Source organism: Perna viridis, chromosome 1 (genome assembly GCF_037379345.1).
Source record: "Perna viridis isolate PV_CMFRI_1.1 ecotype Kerala chromosome 1, ASM3737934v1, whole genome shotgun sequence".
NCBI lineage: Eukaryota > Metazoa > Mollusca > Bivalvia > Mytilida > Mytilidae > Perna > Perna viridis.
The window spans coordinates 15057598-15081140 of record NC_142445.1 but is presented as its reverse complement, the minus strand read 5'-3'; the positions used below and the strand labels follow the sequence as shown (position 1 = coordinate 15081140).

General features: G+C 32.3%; 2 protein-coding genes across 6 annotated transcripts in view; one reads left to right on the top strand and one right to left on the bottom strand.

The window, feature by feature from the left end:
- Positions 1–4308: 4308 nt before the first annotated feature.
- Positions 4309–21400, bottom strand: LOC148627405 (DNA/RNA-binding protein KIN17-like). Of its 2 annotated transcripts, none has more exons than XM_088572559.1 (11): positions 15878–16024; positions 14168–14298; positions 13543–13637; positions 12643–12809; positions 11777–12010; positions 10975–11023; positions 9744–9891; positions 8890–9012; positions 7717–7816; positions 6142–6242; positions 4309–4866 (listed from the first exon to the last, which is right to left on the bottom strand). In XM_088572559.1, the coding sequence occupies exons 2-11, from the start codon at positions 14285–14287 to the stop codon at positions 4798–4800; spliced, it is 1206 nt and encodes a 401-aa protein (XP_088428685.1). In that variant the 5' UTR covers positions 14288–14298; positions 15878–16024; the 3' UTR covers positions 4309–4797. The 2 variants fall into 2 exon arrangements, with proteins under 2 accessions (XP_088428685.1, XP_088428696.1); XM_088572570.1 differs by lacking the exon at positions 15878–16024 and adding an exon at positions 21380–21400 and having other exon boundaries at positions 4654–4866.
- LOC148627404 (cytosolic 10-formyltetrahydrofolate dehydrogenase-like) overlaps positions 20576–23543 on the top strand; it is a 50446-nt gene continuing 47478 nt past the window's right edge. For 3 of the 4 annotated variants that reach the window (XR_015920670.1, XR_015920669.1, XM_088572516.1), the window contains exon 1: positions 22430–22544. Coding sequence is in view for 1 of the 4 variants with exons in the window: in XM_088572516.1 (XP_088428642.1) it covers positions 22500–22544 (45 nt within the window). In the remaining 3 variants the exon portion in view is untranslated. Of the gene's footprint in view, positions 20692–22429; positions 22545–23543 lie in introns of those variants that run through there. The other variant, XM_088572525.1, reaches the window with a different exon arrangement.

Genomic DNA, 23543 nt, shown 5'->3' with positions numbered 1-23543 from the left:
TTATGGTTGGTTGATTCACTTTGATGAAACCAAGTTATTTCGTATAACCTGGCTTGGTACTATGACGTCATTAACCTCGATTAGTCCGCACTCCACCATTCAAATAATCCCGAACAAGTATCGTTTAGATAACAAACCAAATAATAATATTTGGATTGTCATTCATTAGAAATTAAATAATAAGGAATGATTCTATGTTTTTTTAACCGGTTATACTCGGTAACCTTAGTTTGGATCAGCTTACACGTTTGAAGTCGCTACTATTGTTAGCGACTTCTTGCACCCGTAATTTCAGTTCTTTACGTTCGCATATGTTTAACATAATTATATATTACTACTCCAAATTAAGCTGCTGATCGGTGCCGTGTATACCGTCATTGCTTCGTAGTTCTAGCGTCATACGAGATCAAAATACCTCTTAAATATCCTACACGTGTTCACGAGTTCTACGAGTGTTTATTTATTTATTTTTTTTTTTTTGCTTGTATGAGAACGAGAAACTTACATGATAAGATGAAATGATCGGTTAGCACTGGATATTACCCAGTTTTAGACACAGATGCTCGTTACAATTGACTATACAGATCATGTACACTATCAGAGCCCCGATATCTATGTATATATAGACATTGCCTGTTGTTTAATTTTGTTCCTGGTAATCAGTTGTTCTGATTGAAAACATTAGGGTCAACACGGTTACGAAAGAGTAATCATATCAAGAGAACCAAGATTCTAGCGGAAGTCACCCGATTATAGATCAAATCGCATTCGTGCCATTTCGGATGATGCTAGTAAGCCAAGATCTGAGACATAGAATATTTAACGATTAACGACTAAGAAGACTTCAGTCTTTGATTATTAACTGCTTCGCTGTTCATAATTGTAACTTGTCTTAATTAACCACTTTATTTAATACAACCTGTTCAAAAATAACCTTCCTTAAAGGAACATCAGGCATAATGCAGGTGTGCATTAATGAAAATAAGTCATGTTTGGTGTTTTATAATCAAGAGGTTTTCACAATTTAACTGTTAAACATCTCGTAAGAGCAGTTCTTACTAGATCCTCGATTGAAATATTAAAAAGGTTAGTTATCATACGTAGATGTACATGAAGGAATTTAAGGAGTGTTGGAAGAGGAAACCGGTTAATAGGGTAACAAACTGAATAACTATTTCTTTCATTTTTGATCGATTTCCGGTAAAGACAGCGGCACGTGACCCTGTCTTCGCTGGTAAAGCCAACCAATCAAAAGCAAGGTAAAAAAGTAGTCCCAGCAAAGCTCCTAAATATTCAAAAATACATAAAAGGTAAAAAATACCTCCTTTGGCACCCCTCCTTTTCAAAGTGTCTGGCCTCGCATTTACATCTAACACTAAAGATCTCTATCATTATTATAGAATTTTATTTTAAGGCATTCATTTTTAACTGACATGACACACACTGTCACCCGGGGGCATTAATTTGCTCCATTTTTAAACGTCGTTTATTCATATAGTTTTAGTAATTTTTCAACAAAAGAAATAGGTTTTTGTACTCGTGAATAGTGAAAATCTGGGATATCTTCCACTCGTGTGAGAAATTCTACGTCTTTCCCTCGTTCCGCTACGCTCCACTCGAGAAACAACAGAATTTCTCACACTCGTGGAAGATATTCGAGATCTTCACTACGCACTCGTTTAAGAACCTAATATTCGTCGTGATAGAGAAGGTAATATCAGTTGATTAGTAATCGCAAGTTCACAAATGTATTACAACTGATACTAAAAAGGATAATCACAACAATTTACTATGAATATTTATATGAATATTGGCACGCACAGATAAATGCCTTATAAAATTGTAGATAAACACATATAAGATTTATATTGTACAGGTTGTTAAAGTAACAAGTTTCTAGAATGTATTTCATATCAGAAGAGAAATAAGCAAAATAAGAGAAATTTGTAAAGTATGAATTGTTTATGATCACATGTGTATTTATGGGTTAAACATATACTAGTATGTTATGATTACACAAAACAATCAGTTTCTAATTGTAAAGGCAAAATAATGATTTTTTTTCTGTTGGCGTAAAGAATAACATCGTACAACTAATCCAAAAATAGTCTATCCTAACCGATTAAAAAATTTCACATTTGTTACTTATTAAGACAATATGGGTAAAATAGTAGGTGTATTGTGACGAAATAAACTATCAACAGATTTACGACCAGCGCGTGGAAAAATGAAATGGCTTTTTGACGAAGTCATATACGGCACTTAATCGAAATTAATGTTATTTTGAACGCTTCAAAATATCGTAAATCCCCACATTAACATGCCGACCATAATAAAAGGAATAGGATTAAAGCGATCATGTCTATAAATCACGGGGAACAACTTGTGAATGATGCGATATCCTTAAGTTAAGTGAGAAGATGTAAATTATATGTAATTTATGGTATATTACTTCAATAACCTTATGACTGTGTGTGTGTGTGTGTGCAAATAAACATCATTTTAATTTGAAATTATGTATCTGAGTACAAATTAATGCGAGCTTTAATAAAAATGTTCAGTCGTGTTTTGTCAATCTCCTTATTTTTTTTACATTTGTAATGGTAAATACGCTGAAATAACACTTTTTGAACAGTGACATTCGTTCAAATGAGGCAAAGGCATGGGACAGGTAGAGGTAACCGAAAATGACGGTGATAAAGATTGTTCATTCAAATAATCTTTATCTTCCATAAAACAAGATTCAGCAACAAAAAGCACGATCATTTGACTTACACAAAGTCTGCACACTAAGTCTTAAGAAAACTCTAAACTGGTCTTGCATGGTTCGTGTAGATTTGTCAGCTTCTTAACTGATGCCAAACGTAGCTTTAAACATGACATATATACAGTACACTACAATTGTGAAGGCATGACTATCATTCATCAACAGTAATGAATGTACACTTTAAACAAGGATAAAAATGTGACAGATTTCCTCCAGTTGCAATATGGTTATCCATTAACCAATAACAAGTCCAAGAAGGTCAAACTGAAATCTCATAGAAAATACTTAATATATCTTGAAGAAGAATTTTCTTTTGATTCATTCTTGACCTATTGTAATTATAAAAGCTTTAGGTGAGATAAGTTCAGCAAAAACAGCACATTTAATTGATGTTTATTTAACAATATTTGTAAAATTTACCACTTTAACAATACTACTTTCAGTGCTAACTACTTTTTATCCCTACTTAGTGGTTTTATTATATTAAGCGAGTAAAATTCTTTGATAAACAAGCGACTCTTTGTAATTGACCATGAAATTACAAGCTCTGCATGTACAAGAAAAATGTTAATTTATACATTAACTCTTTTTTATAAGTTATCCTATATGTGGCAGAAGTGAATAAATGTAATATAAACCTTGGAAATATAGCAGTAATATAAGGATTTAACAATCTCTTTGCTAATATTTAGTTTATAGCTATAAGAAATAATGGATGATGGCTGGTCTTATAATATAGATATCATTTTGAACATAGAAAAGTGTAGTACATTTATTTAAGAAAAACAAAGGTTGATACATGTAAAGTCTCGACTTTTTCAAATTTTGTGTCATTACTTAAGCTTTTTAAAAGTAACAAATGATGTATAACAACTTTATTTACTGATAGATTTCAATAAGAGACTAAAATGAATCAACGTGGAGTGACAATGATTATCATTTTGATGCTTCTGGGTAGGGTATTCAATTTTATACATCAAAGATATTCAACAAAAATAATTTTGTAGATGTCACTCTTTTAGTGCTAAGCTTTTCATTGTTTGAGTGTACCTTGTTGGTATAAAGGGCAACTTTATCATTCAAAAGTACTTTTTAAAACAAAACTACAAGGCCCAGACTTGGATTTTTCATAAAAAATCTCATTTTCCTGATTTTTTCCCCATTGCCTGCATATATGGTACTGATAGGAAATATTTGTTTGTAGTATTGTATAATGAAAGGGTGTTTGGGAATAAAAAAAGTTTGACATTGAATTCTATAACTGGTTAACTGGAATTTCTTACACTAACACACTAAGCTTATGACCTTTGTAATAGAAATACCAAAATTAAATTGACAAGCTCATGAATTTAAAAAGTTATCAACAATGAACAAAATTTTCTTCAATATAAAATGTATAAATATTTTCATTATATTCAAATTATCATCAAACAAAAATTGGGAAATGAAATAATAGCAAAGTTTGAATTAATTTTTCTTTTTGTAAAAGAGTCTAAAAGACAATTCAATAATTCCAGAGGTCTCATAAAACTGTAACAGACTACAAAAATCAAGACTTTATTTAATATCAAATGTCATAAAATACATGTGAATCAGAAAAAAAACTATGAGACCTGATTTTAACACATATACTCTTTGTTCCTTAAGATCAAAGTACATGACAATTTACATATAAACATACATGCACATTTTCACAAAGATTATCAAATGAACCCTAAATTTACACAGGGTCTAGTCAAGTCAACAACCTTCAATGAATGAACACACAAGAAATGAGATATAAAATGTATTGTTTTTACTACTTTAGAACACTAAAGACCAACATCTGTTCCATTCATTCACAGGCTTAAACCCTAAAAGTATGGATTTTCTCAATACTAGCTTTTTTTTTCTCAGCTTAGCAATAATTATTTTACTAAAGGTCTTTCACATTATAATCACCCTCATGTCTTGTTATCACAGAAATTGCACTTTTTGGAGCACTCCCAGTCACTTATTTTTCTTTACATTATAATCAACTTGAAAATGTTTCAAGGTTGGTACAGCTTGGATATATCTTCATACTCCATACCCTCTATTAATCGTCCTTTCAATGGTCCCTACAATGAGAAAGAAAATAGAATCCTAATATAGCTTTAAAGACAAATCTCAAATTAATACTTCCTACTTCACTCTGATTTAAAGTGTAAAATAAGTTTAAAGTCAAAATAACTCCGTTAGGATCAAAGTATTGATATACAGAAAGCTATATTTGTATGACATGTAGATCAAATTATTAAACTTAAGATGTACTACATCTTTTGATTTGATAAAAGAAAAGTTGGTTTGGTAAGGGCAAACTTTGGCCTCAAAAACAAAACCTATATGAACAAAATTTTTGGTTGTTTCTTCAGCTCTATAATGTGTTTTATAGTTGATTTGATTGGTTTATGGTAATAATTTGAACATATAAGGTCACATATGTCCTTCAAAGTTGGCTGAGATTGGAAAAATCTGTTTAAATGGCTAGAAAATACCAAATTTTGTGCAGTTTTTCACTCTTTTGACAATGGCCACATGCGTGTTGACTCTCGTGTTTCATATATTTTGTGTATAATTGTCAGTTAAAACTTGTGTAAAAATATCTTGAGTCAACAGATGTGTCACCACTTCCGTTCCACACAAAACCATCTTTAAATTTGCAGAAATGTTAAAAGTAACATACATGCATATTTTTATTTCTGAAATAACGTTATGGTTCTCGTCAAAACACATCTTATATTTAGTATTTGCGAACATTTTACTATACTACTACTACTCAAAAATCAGATTTAATCAAATTTTCAAAAATTGCCCAAATTAAGGAGCCTAAAGGAGTCCTTACCAAACTTCCTCCTTTGTTTATTATCTAATAGACCAAATTTAGTTATGCAATTGTGACATCATCAACCTTTTATCACGATTTACTCATTTTATTTTGATACTATAATTACTGTAAAAGTATTAATTTTCATGGTGTACGTTCTTTTGCTATTTTTGCAGTGGACAAAAAAATTGATTTTTAACACTACATAAAGCTTGTAATTTTTTTTTATATGGCAAAATTTGATACCCACGAATATGTTCATCAACAGAATCAGCTAAAATTAGTAACCACGAAAATTAATACGTTTACAGTTAATCAAATAGGTATATTTATTTCTGTCCATTTGAAATGACCCCAATTCCTGTTGCAAACTTGAAAATCTTCACCAACAGAATTTTTTAAAAATTGATTTCTTAACTATATTAGATATGTACAAGTATGTGACTGAATCGGATTTGCTCCACAGCCTAATAATTATATACAAAAATGCATGAAATAAATTTAAATACTGTGTTTAAACCAAACTTACAGATGAGATGCTGACAGAACACGAGAATTTCTTCTCATTGATAGATTCCAATGTGGCTTCATTTCCTCTATAGGCACCATTTACAATCATCACTTTTTTACCTGTCAAAGAAACAAACTACTATTTAACCTTAAGGATATCCTAATCCAATAACCATATGATCAAAATAAAAACTAAGTCCAGAAACGAGACGTAGATGTCACTTCAGTCTTAAATTGAATCCAACAATAACAATGTGGTATACCTTTATAAAGCTTCTGTCAAAATTGTACATGGCTATGATAAGTAGTTACAGAGAAAGCTAAATAAAGTTATTGATGGATGAATGGAGGACAAGACAACATGAAACCTACTTATCACCTGCAAACCAGGGGGTACAAAATAGTCATTACAACTACTGTAATAGATCATTACTGTGTTGTCCCTTCAAAATTTCTAATTGAGTTCTGTCATTTATACCCCTTCACTTGCAAAGTGTGTGGGAGGGGGTAATATAGTGGTAGGGTGTTTGTCTGTCCTATTATATGGGGTACCAATCTCTTATCTGTTACTCTTCATACACCACTGAATGGAAATGAATTCAACTTTCACGTATAGGGACACAAGGGGACCTACCTCTTATCCATTACTCCTCTTATACCACTGAATGGAATTGAATAAACCTTTCACATATGGGGACACAGGGGGACCTATCTCATATCCTTTACTCCTCTTATACCACTCAATGGAATTGAATGAAACTTTCACAGAATCATTATAGCGTGTTCCCATTGTGCATCTCCTATTAAAGATTCTGATCTGAACCAATTTGGGGGTTTCACACAGCGAAACATGGACTTTGTCATTTGCCCATATGGGGACATGGGGGACACATCTCTTATATGTTACTCCCCTTATATCACAAAATGAAATTGAATGAACTTTCACAAAAACTTTATTACATGTTCTCATTATGCATGTCTTATTTCAGATTTTGATTCATATGGAGGTCCAAAGGTGCATTTTATCAAATTGGGGAGTGGGGGGGTACTAAGTTAGTGAGCATTGCTCACAGCTTTTTTTCAGTTTATTTTATTTTTGTTTACACATCAGATAATATTTCTCTTTTGTCCATTTTGCATACTGCATATCAATATTACATGTACATTTGTATTTGAATGGATTTTTAATCAGCAAGAAATAATTATGGCAGCCAGTTTATGATGCCTAAGACGCCACATAAGCACCAATGACTGGTAAATCATAGTAAACACAAGCACAATACATTTGTACATCAGATATAACAAACATACATGGCCAGATGTAACAACATAACATCAAAATGTGGACTTAATGTAAACAGTAAGTATTATACATGTATATCAGAGAACAGTAGCCTCTAAAGTAAAACCACCCACCTAAACTTCCATCAGTTACATTCATAAAATGAATTTAGAGTTTAATGGGAGCACATGATTTACCTCAAAAATTAATTCTTTAGACCAATTAGTTTGTCACTGGCCTTGAATTTTATTCTAGGTGGTAAGTGTATGATTTTGTGAGATAAATCATGCCCATCTATTACACAAGAATTACCTTGTGCTGGGATGACAGTTTCTAAATGAGCTTGGTCTACTTTTATCTTATCACCACTGTCTATCATTTTTATAACTCCTCTGTATAAATTTATGACTTCCTGCAAAAGGCATCAAATTCAATAAGTAGTAATAATATAATATGCCAACAATGTTAAATCTTGTCAAAAAAATTGTATGTCAATTAGCATTTCTGTATATATTACCAGGTTAGAGATCTTGACATAAGGAATCTTATCCTGCAAGGAGTTAGTTGTTGTTTTCCTACAACTGAGCCAATTAATCGTTTTAATTTCAAAGCTATGCTGAGAAGTTTCCCTGTTTGACTTTTGAGATTGTAGAATCATGATAATCAACTAATACCAGAGTATGATTCAGTTTCTCTTATTATTGAAACAGCATCTCTAAAGCTTAAACAACATTTTAATACAAATTACAACCCTACTGATGTAACAGAGGTAGTTTTTTTACAGCACACAGAAAATTAAATAACAGCAAACAATAAAATTGGTGTCAATGCTTACTTCTTTTTTCTTCACTGGTGAATGCTCTTTCATTGTAATGAAATATAAGTCTAAACATAATTTGATGTTTGACATAACACGTCATACTTCCTGGTCATCAGTCAATCAAGAAGGGCTTTTATATAATATATTAGAACAACCACTCACACGTGAGTACATTTTTTTTTCAAAAAGGGTCCATAGAAATACCCTGTAACTCAAATAATGTGAGATTTTAAGAAATATGACTTAAATTTTGACAAAATTATTAACATAACCTGCCTTGTAGCAGTATCTTCTTCATGAAACATAAATTGGTTTTATGAAGGAGCGTAAAATGTCCATAACTTTGTTATTTATACTTCAATAAGAAAATTATAATTTAATTTCAATTCTTTGATTTCCAATCAATTCCAGTCTAAATTAAGAATTGAACCTTTACCAAAGTTTTATTTTACCTATTGTTTTAATCACAGACAAATCTCAAAGTACAAAATAAGTTTACACAAAATAAATTTTGTTGCCATAGGAGAGCCAAACAATCAGAAAGAAGGCTTAATTGCAAGTCAAATAATTCAACAATGCTAACATTTCTTTTTACACAAATAATATTTCCTTTGCTATAATACAAGATCATTCATCAGAGGAATTCAAAGACATATTAAGCATACCTTAACGACAGCCTTCTTCTTGTAATATTTATCACCAAGTCTTTTCGTCACAACTTTAACCACAATACCTTCCTTCAGCCAGTAGTCTTTTCTGTTCAGTTTTTCCTTCTTCTTTTCTTCAAACTAAATAGAGAAAAAGGGACATAACTATAGCTGGATAAAAATAACTAATGTTTTCTACATAAAGACAACAATGATCACTAAAGTCTATGATAATTCTACAGCTGATTTCATAAAAAAAAATGTACAAAGTGGTTGTAAGTTATCAATTAATTTACCACTTACTATTTTTCATGCAATTTTTCTGCGATGAGTGGAAAAAAACTTGATGTCTAGCATTCCAGCTTTCATGAGTTAGAAAATAGGTCATAAGAAAATAAGAAATTGAAACAATCTAAATAAACAGAAGGGAATTAACAAAGTCTGAAAACCAAAAAAACAGAAAACTAATGTGAAGGGAAAAACAAGACATGGCATTATCTTGCTGTATAAATTACCTTACCTATGACCTTTGAAATCAACATTTTCTTGACTATTCTAAGGACTAAGGACATACACTAAGTATAGAAGAACTACATGCATTATAAGCGTAGAAATTTTACAAGGATGACAAGGAAGACCAAAGGTAGCCTAATTATATCCCATTCCAACAATTTACTAGTAAAAGTGTTACATTTATTTTGTAATAAATGTATAATAACAATTTCTTAAATATTCTTTTTCTTGAGTAAACCACCTATTCACCTGAAGAAAACAACTGTTGCAGTTTGTAACATACCATCCACAAATTTTCTGTTGTTAACACTTGACCAAATCATTCAGACTAACATTCTAATATTTCATGGCAAGCTTACCTCCATGATTTCGTCTAGTGCTGATTTTCTTTTTTGACCAGCCTTTTCTGTCTTTCTATCTGATGATAATGATGATGAAGCTGTGGATGACTTTCTTAATGGGTTGTCAGTAACAGGTACTTTCTTTAAAGGATTTTCTTTACTTGTACTATAAATAACAAATATAACTACCTGCACACCTGTTATCCTTTGGAGCATTTCATGAGGGAGATTCTCTCTATTGACACTGTCTCATGTTGAAGTTTTGTATGTTTAGGACATTTTTTATGTAAAAATCTACTTACTGTCACAAAAAACATAGTTTTTTTAACCAAAAGCCTCACACAAATCTTAAACTGGGATATTCTAAACTTTTCATAAGTTTAAGTCTTCCCTTAATGTTGGAGGGTTAACAGGAATGGCACTTTTCAATTTTCAGACTTTGATATTAACTTTATCCAAGTCTTAAATTTTTAATGACTATTTTGTTCCTTTATTATTTACCTTTAGTATTTCCTTCATAGTTTTATGAGTGTTGATTTGTAGCATTTTGTTATTCTCCTGGGAGGAACTTTCAGAGCTTGTAGTTAAGGCAACACTTTAAAATATAATGTTTGCCATGATAACCAAAAATCGAAAAAAAAACATTGGGTAGAAAGGTCAGTGCTGCCATTACTAATATTTTGTTGTTTTTTTGCGACACCTATCAATAAAATTCAAACAGCTTCTGAAGTGATAGAAAAAATACTTAATACTAATAAAAAATTAAAACAAAAAAAAAGAAAGTACAAGATAAAAGAGATTGACAAAATTTCTGAAAAAAAAAACTTGTCAATTGTGTTTTAAGTGGTTGGTCAAGCTATGGAAAACAAACCATTTTTCTGATTTTGGTTCCAAGTATAAGCTCTGCAGGGGCAGATCCAGTTTTGAAAAGGATAGGAGCCAGTCAGTGTTCCTCGGAAAAAGGGGGGTGCTAGGACATTATTTACAATTTTTGGTCAATTTGATGCATGAAAATGACAAATTTCCAATAAAAAGGAGGGGTGTTCCACCACTGCTCTGCTCCTTATAGATCACGCTTAGTGTTTTGTATTTTACCATCATCAGTTTAACTACTTGTATGTATGCTATATTTATTATGTTCATTATGGAGAAGACAACATAAAGTGGTATAATTGTATGTACAGGAAGTACTGTATCTTGTTTCACTGAACATACAATTTAACCATTTAATTAAATAAATTCTATATACCTTGGCATGGCTTCACTTTCTTTTTTCTTTCCACCAATACTGAGTTTGACTGTAAAAACAAATAGCAATTAAGCAAAATGTTACCCTAAAACCTCCAAATTATTTAACATTTGAAAGTCAAATGCACATGACAAATTTTCAGCTTATGTTAAAATATGATTAAAAAGTTTTCAAATGCTTAAATGTGTTGGACTTCAGAGCAAGGTGAAAAAAATCATAATTAAATGTAAAAAAGAAAAAAATTATATACTGTGTTAACTCCCTTTAGGCCTTAATATTTAATAATACTTCCAAAAATTAACTATGACCAATCTAATGCTTCATAAATACAATAAAATACTAACAGGTTCCTATCAAATATAACTTCATATGCATTAAATAATCAACATTATCAAGAAAAGTTTAATACATTGTATCACTAACATATCATACATTTAAAAAAAAAAAAGAAAAAAAAAATAGAAATACTGTGAGCAAGCTCACAAGAAGGATACTCCCTGCTTCAAATGGAATTAAATGGAGTAATCCAACAGTAATTTTATTCCTTCATGCACATCTACATATGATACCCAACTTCAAAACTTCATAAAAATCCCTTCAACATTTTAAGAGGAGTTGCGCGTACAAGAAATGTGAACAGATGGACAAACAAGGTGATTCCTATATACCCTCCAAAACTTTGTGTGCATGGGGGTATAAAAACAGTAAGTCTTTTCTTGTGTGTGAACCACAGTACTGCCAGAACTGAAGCCAACTGAATGGATATTACAGAATACAAAAAAAATAGATAGAACTATTTCACCTCTATCCTCTTCATTCTCTCTCTTCAGTTCTGTATACTCTGCTTGCTGTACCTCCTGCCCCTGAGATGCTGCCCTCTCTATCTGACTCTGTATAAACTTTGCTGCACGTTCATCATCATCAAGTTCCATTTTTTCTTTAGCTTTGGTCTGTTCCATTTTGCGTATTGTCTCAGGATCTCTATCAATGTACTGTACAAACCATCCTTTCTCAGTTTCATCAACAACACAATGGCCTAGAAATATACTTAATCTCATAAGCAAAAGCTAAGAAAAATGTTCAGAACACAAGCATTTATGATTAACTTGTTTAAATTCGAAAAATCAAAGTCAATAAGCTACTAAAGGGAGGTAATATCTATGAATTGCATAACAAATCTAAGACAAGTGGTAAAGATAATGTTGAAAGATTTTCTTTAATTTCCCTGGAATTACAAATTCTATATCCTAAGATTGAGCACAGTGTTCCAGGAATTTTGCATTTTTTTGGTTTTTCAGTCATGAAAGATAGCACAAATATCTTCACCTGTTTACTCTTGAATCTATTAAAGTTTTGAATTTTAAGATAAAGTGTGAGGAAATAGATTTTATATCTAAGATAGCCATTATGCACATTTTTTTTTTTTTTTTGGGGGGGGGGGGGATATTTTACTAGACTTGGCCATTCAATGAGATGATGACTGATTTTAGTATTGCAATAGTTTAAGATTTCAAAGTAGAATTACATTGTATAAGTAAAATTTGTCAAGAATTACCTAAAAAGTAAGATGAACTTGTATTTACCCTTGAAATAACCAGATCATATTAAAAATACACACAACAATTTCTCTACTTCTTACACCATCAATACCATCAAACTTAACCCTACCTTCTCTACCCAACCATTTAATGAATTCTGTCAGTGTTTCCCATTGTGTACTGTTCATGTGTATATGTTCCTTATATGCAATATACTCCTGGTATACTATGTTACAGTGGACTCTCTTCTTACCAAACCTTCTTTTGAGTAATTCTAAATAATCATCAAGAAACTCTCTAGAAAAAAAAAAATTAAAACCTTGAATTAAAATACTATGCAGCACAAAATAAATACTATTGTTAAGTACGTGAATAACATAGGGTTTTTATATACTTAATAGTAATATGGAAGTTCCCTTTGTTGTCTAAACAATGATGAAGTATAATATACCTCAAATATACAGTACTCTGACACTAACACATGCGACATTAGAAATGATAAAGTTCCGGATTGGCACACCTTTCCATGTCAATAAACAACCTTGCTAATTATTTATTTCAAATGCCAAGATATGGCTTTATATCTGTATTTCAGCAATAAGTTACTAGTCATTAATTAGAACTGTTTTCAATATCTGACCAAGTCATGTGATACAATCAATATGAAACTGTTTTTGTTTATGAATCATGTGAAACTGATTATGAATAGTGTAAATTTTCTCAAAATTGGTTATGCAAATAATAATACATCCTTACAATACAATTTTTAAATAAATTCCAGCCCAAATTAAGAACACATCTACATAATCAAAATGTTATTTAGTCCATAAGACTGCAGACTTATAGAAAATCATGATAGCACTTTAAAAAAAGAGATCCTAGTAACATAAGAAATTCAAATCAAATATAATTAATCATTAGTATTCTAAATCTGTCTGTCTGGATATGGAACATGGAAAGAATAATTTGTGCTGTATAACACTGTTTCATGTGTGAAATATTTCATATAACTAAACCACTCGATGCTTACTGTGAGAATGAATCCACATATTTATCTGGATCCTCAGCAAACAGTAATAGTTGCCTTTGATGAGATTCTGACATGGTGTGACACTTAAACCCGTTCTAAAAATATAAATTAATATAAAGCATACGAGATTTAAACAAAATAAATGCCAAGACATATTTGTACATGTAATTTTGGGGACTGAATACCTATTCAATAGTTGTCTAATTAATATATTTTATGATGCCTGTAGCAAGTTTAACTTTCATGAATCCTTATTACGACACTTACATTTGCAAATTTGTTTGTCTATTAAACAACAAAATTCTTAACTTTAAGGCATATTCATAGAAAAAGTGCAACAGAATTTATTTGAAAGTACACATTTAGAGACTGGTCTTATTCAAACATATCTAGTGTTTTTTTTTTTGGCTGGTTATTTTCTAAGCCATTTAGAAAAATAGTTAAAATTCAGATCAGATTCAGACAAGCACTAATTGAAAAGGATTTTATCAGAAATTACCAGTAATAATAACAGAGTATGATAATTTTGTCAGTTAAATACATCTTTGATTTTCAAACTGAAACTGTGGTTTAAATACATATGTATATCATTTCTAATGGACATTTCAGCTGGTAAATGACTTACTTCATCTCTACATTGTTTTTGACACATCTGGCAATACCATCTCAACTTCTGTAATCCCTTAGCTTTAATTCTGTTTGCTATGGCCTTTGGCGTCAAGAATCCAGCCTTTTCTTTCCCCATTGTCACTTATTCTAAAATATACATTGTATAACATTTTAAATAAGTTATTAAAAAAGTAAATGTCGGAACGAGAAGTAACAGAAGTAATTTAAATAAATGTATTTCAGACTGAACTCTTCATATACATGTACAAATCTTTTTCACAGTGGTGTATTTTCACAACAAATCATAAATGCAGCAAATAATCATTGCACGAAGGACACTTAATCATTAACATAAAAATCTGCCTTTAAACAACATGTAAAAATGGACAATAACATAGCTTAGTTGGGAAAACTGTGTATTGACACAGTGACTGCACAAAGTTCTTTATTGTGTTCAATGTTCTTGATCTACATCTATCTTTTTCATGCCAGTCAGAGGTTGAAAAGTACACGGTATTGTACCTTAATGAAATAACTTGATACAGCATTCAAATGATGACAAAAACATAAAAACAATAAGAGTATTATTGGAAAGAATAATATAAAAAAACAACAGAAAAATAGTTTCTCTAGGCATATCAAGTATAATATTGAAGCAGAACTTTACAACGAAAGAAGGCTAAAAAATCCCATTTCTGAAGTTTTTTTGTCAATGACAAGAATGATGAACACCGCTATAAAAGTCACTTTGTACAGTACCAGGATATGCCAAGCACACAGGACGTACCATTGTCGCTTTGTGGAGAAAAGATGACATCAACAGGGAAACATACAAAGAGAAATGATTTGATCATGGTAAAAAAGTAATCAAGGGAACCAAGGTTATAGCGGTAATCAAAAGAATGTAATCCAGGGACAAAGACCAGACATAGAAAACAGACATACACAACAAAGAACATAAAGTAACTAAAATCATACATACAAAGTAACAAAAGTAAATGAGCAACTCCACTAAAATCTGGGAGCATGGACCAGGTGCACCGGTAGGGTAAGTGTCCTCTGCTTTTCTAGAAACACCTGCCGAGTTGCTCATAAAAAGTCAAGTCCGGGGTAGACAAACGAGGGAAGGATAACTATGACCCGTTGAATAAATCAGTTTTCATGGTGCTGATGGATACACCATAACGATCCACGAGTTCATGATAACGACCATAAAACTTCTGTAGTGATGACTTCAATCTTGTAGCAACATAACCCTGTTCCAGAAGCCTATTTGTTAGAGTTCTAGCCTGATACAAAAAGTCTGCGTAGTTTCGGCAAGCTCTCGCATAACGTACGAGTTGTGATATGAACACTCCATACGCAGGAGCCGAAGGGATGTTGCCACAGATGAAAGGAAAGTTGACAATTCTGAATGAAAAGTTTTCCCTTACCATCGATTTCGAAGTGTAGGTCAAGATATGAGGCTGACCTCACTGTGTCTGTAGTATCCTTTATCTTAAGTTCTTTTGGGGAGATGCGATGTATCAAATCCCTGAAATTATGATTGTTTAAAGATAATACGTCATCTGTATAGCGGAAAATAAGATTATAGGAACTAGCTAAACGATATTCTTTCTTCCGAATCACGTTTGTCGTTAAGTTTGGTCAATAGTTTTCCTTTACCATCGATTTCTAAGTGTAGGTCAAGATATGAGGCTCGCATATAATAGACCAATATTAATACCTTTTATTGTTACGTCTTTTTTTCTTTTGTTTTGAAAATGCTATTACTGTGTCAAAACATGTCATTAAATAATAATGGAAAATGAAAACAGTTTGAAATCGAGTGATCGAAGAAAGATTAGTAAACAGGAAGTACAATTATGATTCTAATTTAAAAATAGGTTTCGGGACAGCAAAACATATTCCGATTAGGACTACAGTGAATGACAACTAGGATCTGACCGAGAATACTTATCCACATCAGCGCAAAAAAAAACCAAACAACAACAACAGCAAACGAAAATAAAAACAAAAAACAAAAAAAAGCAAACACACAAAAAAAAATATAATAAAACAAAACATGATATTACTAAGAGCTTCATACCTCCATAAATCTTATGTAGACAATATTGCACATTCCTTAGAATCTTTAGGGGTCTTTTGTGTAATTGACTAAAACTGTGATTTTTTAGGGCACCGACCATTTTATTAGCGAGGAGGGGTGGGGCTGTGATCTTTTACAAAATAAAAATTTAAAAAAAATAATGAAATATGAATAAAAAATGTTATAGTTTTTTCAGAAAAAAAACTGAAATATAAATTTTAAAAATTGCGCTTTCTCGCGAGAAAAAATAAAAAAATTCTGACATTGAATTCCAACTCCACCTCAGGATAAAAATTGTCGGTGCCTAACTAGAGTGAATTGCATCAAGACGCCGTTATTATGTCATATAAATTTATCATTCATATTTTGCAACATATACGTCCAACAATTTTTTTTAAAGAGTCCTCATCGTAGATAAAGTGGTTTGTGAGACTCCTATTGTCATCATGTCTATCATTTCTTTGGAAATGTTCACTGTCACTAGCTACCATTACATTCCGCGGCGGGGGTTATATATTAATGAATCTTCGGATCTTGAATTCATCAGTGGACTATCAATAATGTGAAAATAAAATAATTTGATTCATGAAATGTGAATTAGCTAGGTTATAAAATGTTTTTACAATACAGTGGCGGACCCAAGGGGGGGTACAGGGGATTAGCACCCCTCCTTTTTATAGGAAAATTTCATAGTCATTTTTATGTGTATAAAATTGACAAGAAAATGGCAAATAATTACCTAGCACACCACCCCTAAATCAATCAATCAATCAATTTGTTTCGATCCTTTAAAAATATGCATGTTCAGTTTGTATGCTGGTTTAAAATGTATTAAAATTCAAAAGTAGGGTCCTCAGAAGGAATCTGTTCTTTGTTTCTCATGGTTTGGTTAAGACAGACATTAGACCATTGTTTGACTGCCCCATTATTTTGGGACAAAATCAACCCAACAGGTAAATATTGATATGTATTCTAATATGACGTGCTTCAAAGTTCTTTAGACCATAGCCATTGAAAAAAGGTTGGCTTACAACAATTTTATTTGCTACTTTACAAAAGGGATAGGACACAAGTTTTACCAACGTAAACAGTCTTCTCCCAACAATAATATAACATACATAAATTATAACATTGAGGGCATGCATTAAATCATTATGAATATTAAAACGACAATTTTGAATCAGATTTTACAGGACAATAAAGAAAAATAAAAGGAAATAAGAACAGCAGTACAATGAAAAAAAAAAGAAAAACAACATTACAATGAAAAATAAAATAAAAACAACAGTGCAATGAAAAAAGTTTCAGAAATATATGTACAAAACTGAAGAGAAACATAAAGTGGATGGAGGGATGCGCTGTTCTTGTGCGACACTGATTTTACCTCCACAATATTAGGTCAGAAATCTTTCTGACAAAAAAAATCTTTCATCAAAAAAGTGATAAACATTCGTGCAACACATGAGGTGCGTCTATTAAAGAGTATGAAGAAACTAGTTTTGTAAGAATCGAAATAAATCACGGAAACTCCATTTATCATTGTTTTACCACGGACTGGCCATTTATGTCGTTATTGAACCCCTCACTATATCGCTTGGGGTACCGGTATAACAATGCGACATAAATAGCCAGCCCGTGATAAAACAATGATAAAATGGAGTTTCCGTGATTTATTTCTTAAGTTAAAATTGTGGAACAATCCAGTAAAAAAGTATTCAGGGATATAGGGATCACAGTGCACGGGGTTATGACATACTTTATCCCTTCTATATATATTTACCCCAGAAGCCCGGGGTAAATGATGCAAAATCCTGGGTTCTGGGCATTTACAGAACCCTATCTGAGCTCCGAACCTTAATTTGCATATTATACCTTCCATTTTTATCACACGGTTACGATTTCTCATTGATTTTTGCAATTGCACTATCAAACCGATTAATTCATGTATGTAAGTTAAGTCTCGTTGGTCGCTATTTACGATGACAATGGTACGCGATAGGCAAATTACGTAACATGGACAATGAAGTTATCGTGAAACTAAGAAGAAATAATGTACCATATTGTTAGTCTTTTATGTTTTATCAGACATTTTAAATAGATTGTGTCTGTTGTGAGGTGTCTGTGTTTACTCTTTGACAGCAGACATTACAGTGGATAATATTATTTTAATTGTATATGTATTGACAGTAAACATATCACTAATTTTAACCTCTGTAATTTTGTTCAACTAATTAACATTTAAATAGTAACAAAGATTTCAACCTGACAGAGTTGGATAAATGTTTGTAGGACAGTAACTAGGTTCTTATTATGATAAGGCAAAAAAAGCGAGGTTGGGGGAATTGGGCAGGGGTTCTAGGGGCCGCTCAAGGCCCCAGAAGCCCGGGGTAAATGATGCAAAATCCTGGGTTCTGGGCATTTACAGAACCCTATCTGAGCTCCGAACCTTAACGTTTTTTCAACAAAAATTTGGGTAAAATTGGGTACATGTACGAGGTGCTACGGAGACATATAACAAAAATTCAACTGGGAATTTAGTACTAGTTGCGCTAACGAATGCAGTGACGGGATGATAATAAATAGCAGAAAAAGATCAACAAGATTTTCCCTTTGAACAGTCGACCATGTTTCTGTGCACATGAAGCATGGCAAAACCACACAGACGTTCTCCCGTCATAGTAGCACGCTCCCAAGTTCTAAGCCTAAGTAAGACCGAAAATTATCATTCAGGTGTAACAGGAAGAAAAATATAAGTATCAACATCCAACAAATTAGTCCAATCCCATATTGTTGTGCCTGTCCAAAGTCAGGAAAATGCATACGATGAGGACATACTTTTTTATAGGTTTAAACTGGTTTGGAGCTGGCATGTCAGTTATTAGTAGTCCTTAGTTTGTGCATTTGTGTTACTTATAATCAGTTTATTTTATATTTCTGTTGTAACAAGGGACTCAGACCTTTTTTAACTGTTTAATTGTGTAGTATTTTTCGACAGTGGCCAGATTTTAAAAGGGGTTGCGTGATCACGCCAAAGTACTCTAACCCCACCGCATTGTTTGCGCCTGTCCCGAGTGAAGAATAGCTGGCCTCTGTAGGTCTTGTTTCGTTTTCACCTTCAGTTTATTTTTATTACTTGAGTATTTCACTGTATCTTTGTATTATGTTTTTGGGGCAGTTGCAGCCTGCCCTGTCGTGTGAGGGTTTCCTCGTCTGGAATGCGTGGCCTTGAGCTGACATTTTCATCCGGATGGATTTGTTGTCTCCTTGACATATTCACCATACCCATTCTCCTTATATTTAATGCTTTGCCCGTGCTTACCATCTGATTCTGCGAACTTTTTCTTCAAAGATCCGGTCTTCAATCAATGTTTATACGACCGTTATGATCAAATGACTGTCATAGAATGTAACACTTATGCTCTTTTGCGATGATCCCTGGCTGCACGTGAAAAAGATGCGATTTAATTGACGGATTGTCGGTAAATGTGTACCGCAATGAAGTTCGTTATATAATATCTGTCAGTCATACTTATTGATTTTAAACATCAAAACAAGACAGCGAAAAACAAAACTATCTTTTGTAATGTTATTTATGGATTGCATATGGTGAAATATATTTCTCGATCATTTTGTCCTCGGATCCGTTAAAAAAATTGTCAATATTTTCATGAGGCATTTGCCTCATTTGTCTCAATGTAGTTACGGCCCTGGTTCAGGAACTCTATATATCATACACATACTGAATTGATAGGTAGAAGAAACCTCACGTTAGTTCAGAACCAACATTAATTCATCTGCAAACCACTACTGCAAGAAAAAGTATTAATTTAATGTCATGTGCAAGAATATTGCAAGACGAAACCAACTGAAGAGTAATTTGATGGGGTGTAGCGACGTGACATATTTACACTTCTCCACGTACCCACGCATAATAAGAAAAATATATAAAGTATAAACTCTGCATATCTTGACTAGCTACTATTGCATATCCATATATATGAGGCGATAACTCAACCAAACCGCTTTAGATTGAGTATATATGTGCCCATGCCTCTTTCAACATTCATTGAATTAAGATTCATCCACATCCTTTTTTATATATTTCCCTAAAAATACTTTTTTATCTACCCAAATGTACTTTAAGTACTACTGAATAAATATCCTAGTTCATTTTTATCCTCAAGTACGACTGGTCTCTGGCCTACTTTTACAAATGAAGGCTATATAGCTAGCTGTTATGATATTAAAACAAGTCAAATTGAACAAAGTATAAGCAAAACAATAGATAAACGGTATTTTTCCAGCAGTTTGTTGCTTGTTCTCCATTTCCGAACTCGAACCACATTTTGACATGGTTTGTGAACCCACACTATATGTTCCCTTGTTTTATCTCTACTTGAACGAATTGTTGATGCGATAGAAACTACTATTTGAAAGTTCGAGCTCAAATTGTAAGTATTTTCAGATATCTACTTTGAAGGATTTTTATAGATTTTTTTAAGCACTGAAAGCACCAATTCTGTCATTGATTTTCTAAGGTTCTGAAATCATCAATTATGTCAGACAAATAAGCAGTTTATTTCAACATCCGGCAGATATCATATAACTTTATAATGTATTTGTGATGAGAATTTTCATGGCTACTTATTTTACTATACATGTATTTGCAATTCTCATCATACTTATCGATAAATACAGAATACGTCCGATTTCAGACTGTAGAAGCTGCATGTACTGCAAGATGTAATAGAACTTCCAGTAATACACACCACCACCACATACTTTTATTTTTGGCGTCTTTTTGCACCTTTTTTCAATGTTTCATACCTCAATTATAACAAGTGAATTATTTATTTATTTATTTATTTTTTACTGAAACAGTATTTTGACTTTCAAATGCGTGTGTTATTTTTTGTTTTTTTGTTTTGTTTGAAATTCACATCTTTATTCGAAACATGGATTATTTATTGTAGCAGCGGTGGATACAGGAGAGGCACCCTGGGTGGAAACCTTTTTTTTGGGGGGGAATTTCCTGGTCCCGCGTCGATTAGGCTCTCCTCTTTGTCAAAAAATTCATCTGGAGTATACTAGAAATATACTTAATAAATTTGAAACTTAATTTGTCAGTAATTATCTTACCGGAACAAAGGAGTTATATAAAGCCTACTATGAAATTCACTGTCTGCACTAAATTTTCAAGTTTCAATGGATTCGTATGGTCAAGGAGTTAAATATAGATCCTTAGTATGGTTGATCATGATTGGAAGAGAAATACATAATCCGGGTTTCCATTGATCAAACATCGTTTCGATGAGATATATCATGTTAATCTAGCGTTTGCCTTTGTTATTTTGCTTTTAACATTATTTCTTTTTTCTTGAGTTTTTTTTTTTATTCTCTTCTGTTTTACGTCCCCGCACCGGTCGTATTTTTTTTTCGATCCCTAGTTAACTGTAATCGGAACTACTCAGACTTCACGTTACTCATTTTTAGCGAAGGGGAAAGCCCGAGTAGTTCCGATGAACTTCGTTTGTAAACCGTACAAAAAAAACTGTGAATTTATCCCCACATCCGATACCCCATTGAAAATTTCCTATTGGAAACAGTTCGTCCTATCAAGATTTTGAATTTATTGCTTGACATATTTCAAATACTTATATATCAAAATATGGCAAAAAGTTTAAGCTTTAAGAATATGTTAAGTACTTTTGACACACATGAAGTAATTTTCAAGAATTTTTTTGTTACCGTTCCCCCGAAAAAAAAAACGACACAAATCACGTAACAGAATAAGTCCGTGTTGCCAAGAGTTTTCCACTTTAACTGACTCAAAATGAAATAATATTTATATCAAAATGTGCCTTTTAGTATAAGCTTTTAGTATAAGTAAACATAATTTGACAGACGTGACACATTTTATCTTAATTCATCAATATTTCCCCCTTTTTATCGCAATTTTCTTATCAGAAAAATTCGTCCTGTCAAGATTTTCGCTTTATTTTGTCACATTTTCCAAAAAAACCTTATGTCAATTAAAAGCACTATTATTCTTCTTTAGAAATCATATTAAATTTTGGAATACCATTATGTTTAACTAAAGTTATAGGCAAAATGTATCGGAAAATGCCCGTCCTGTTTTTTCTCGTCCTGTTAATAGACCGACCAAAAAAATCGGGAACCAGTGTATAGGTCAAAAGTTATGACCCCTTGACCTCTTCACTTTGCCACGATCAGCGGAATATCAACATTGCTGATAAAAATGTTCGCTACACGACAATTCGTCCGATTGTTTTCGACCTCGCAGGTAAGAAAGATAAAAGAGATAAAGTTATCTCCATGAAATTGTCCTAGTTTTTCATTGTTCAAGAGCATGTTAGCTGTAAATTGAAAGTAAAGTCACATGGCACACTACTTTCACCATGGCTCCTCGGCTGAAAATTTTCCATAGGCACTGTGCGACGTTTGGAATAATTATTGTGTGCAATGGATATTGAACCTGTTAGGACAATGGACTGTACGAAAACAAACCGTATTGGAGTTATTTGATACGATACTTAAACTTAAACGTAATAAAAAATCAACCGGTTTAGGGCGGTTAGTTGCTATAGTGGGGTCGGGATCACGAACATTTGTTACCATACTTCTTATATTATTACCATTTGAAAGACTTAAGATGGATTAAATTGACCAGAGGGCAATACAGAGGAAGTGAAATGCATTCAAATTGGTTAGAAGAGAACCATTCAAAACAGACAAAAGCTGAGGAACGTGAAACCTTAAATGATCCAAAGAAACATTAGACTGAACTAAAACACTTATAAGTCCTTTCATAATTTTTGTCAGCCCTGTTATTATTAACTTCCAAATTGGTAAAATGTGTCATGATAAACTGTTTTCATTGTCCTAATCCATTTCCAATTGCAATGGTCTGAAAAATGAATGGCCAATATGCCTTGGTTAGGAACTGGGTTGTCATTGTCCGAAATGTCATTGGGTTGAATTGTCCAGTATTGATTAAGTTATTTTCATAATCATTAGGGTGTCCTATCTTAGAAAAATCAAAGATTCGATTTGTATTTGATAATCCAAGCTAGTTTGTGTTTCCTATACTGGTGTGGTCCTCAATTGCATTTCACCAAATATACGAAAATGAAGCTGCCATGATACTGTTTTTAAGCTCCCAATTCTTCATGCACAAATTGCAGACATGATTTTTTTTGCCTTTTAGCAGAATTCCGCTATTTCAAATCCGGATTTTACCGTTACCATATTTTTACTTTCGAATTTTGCCTATTTCTGTTTT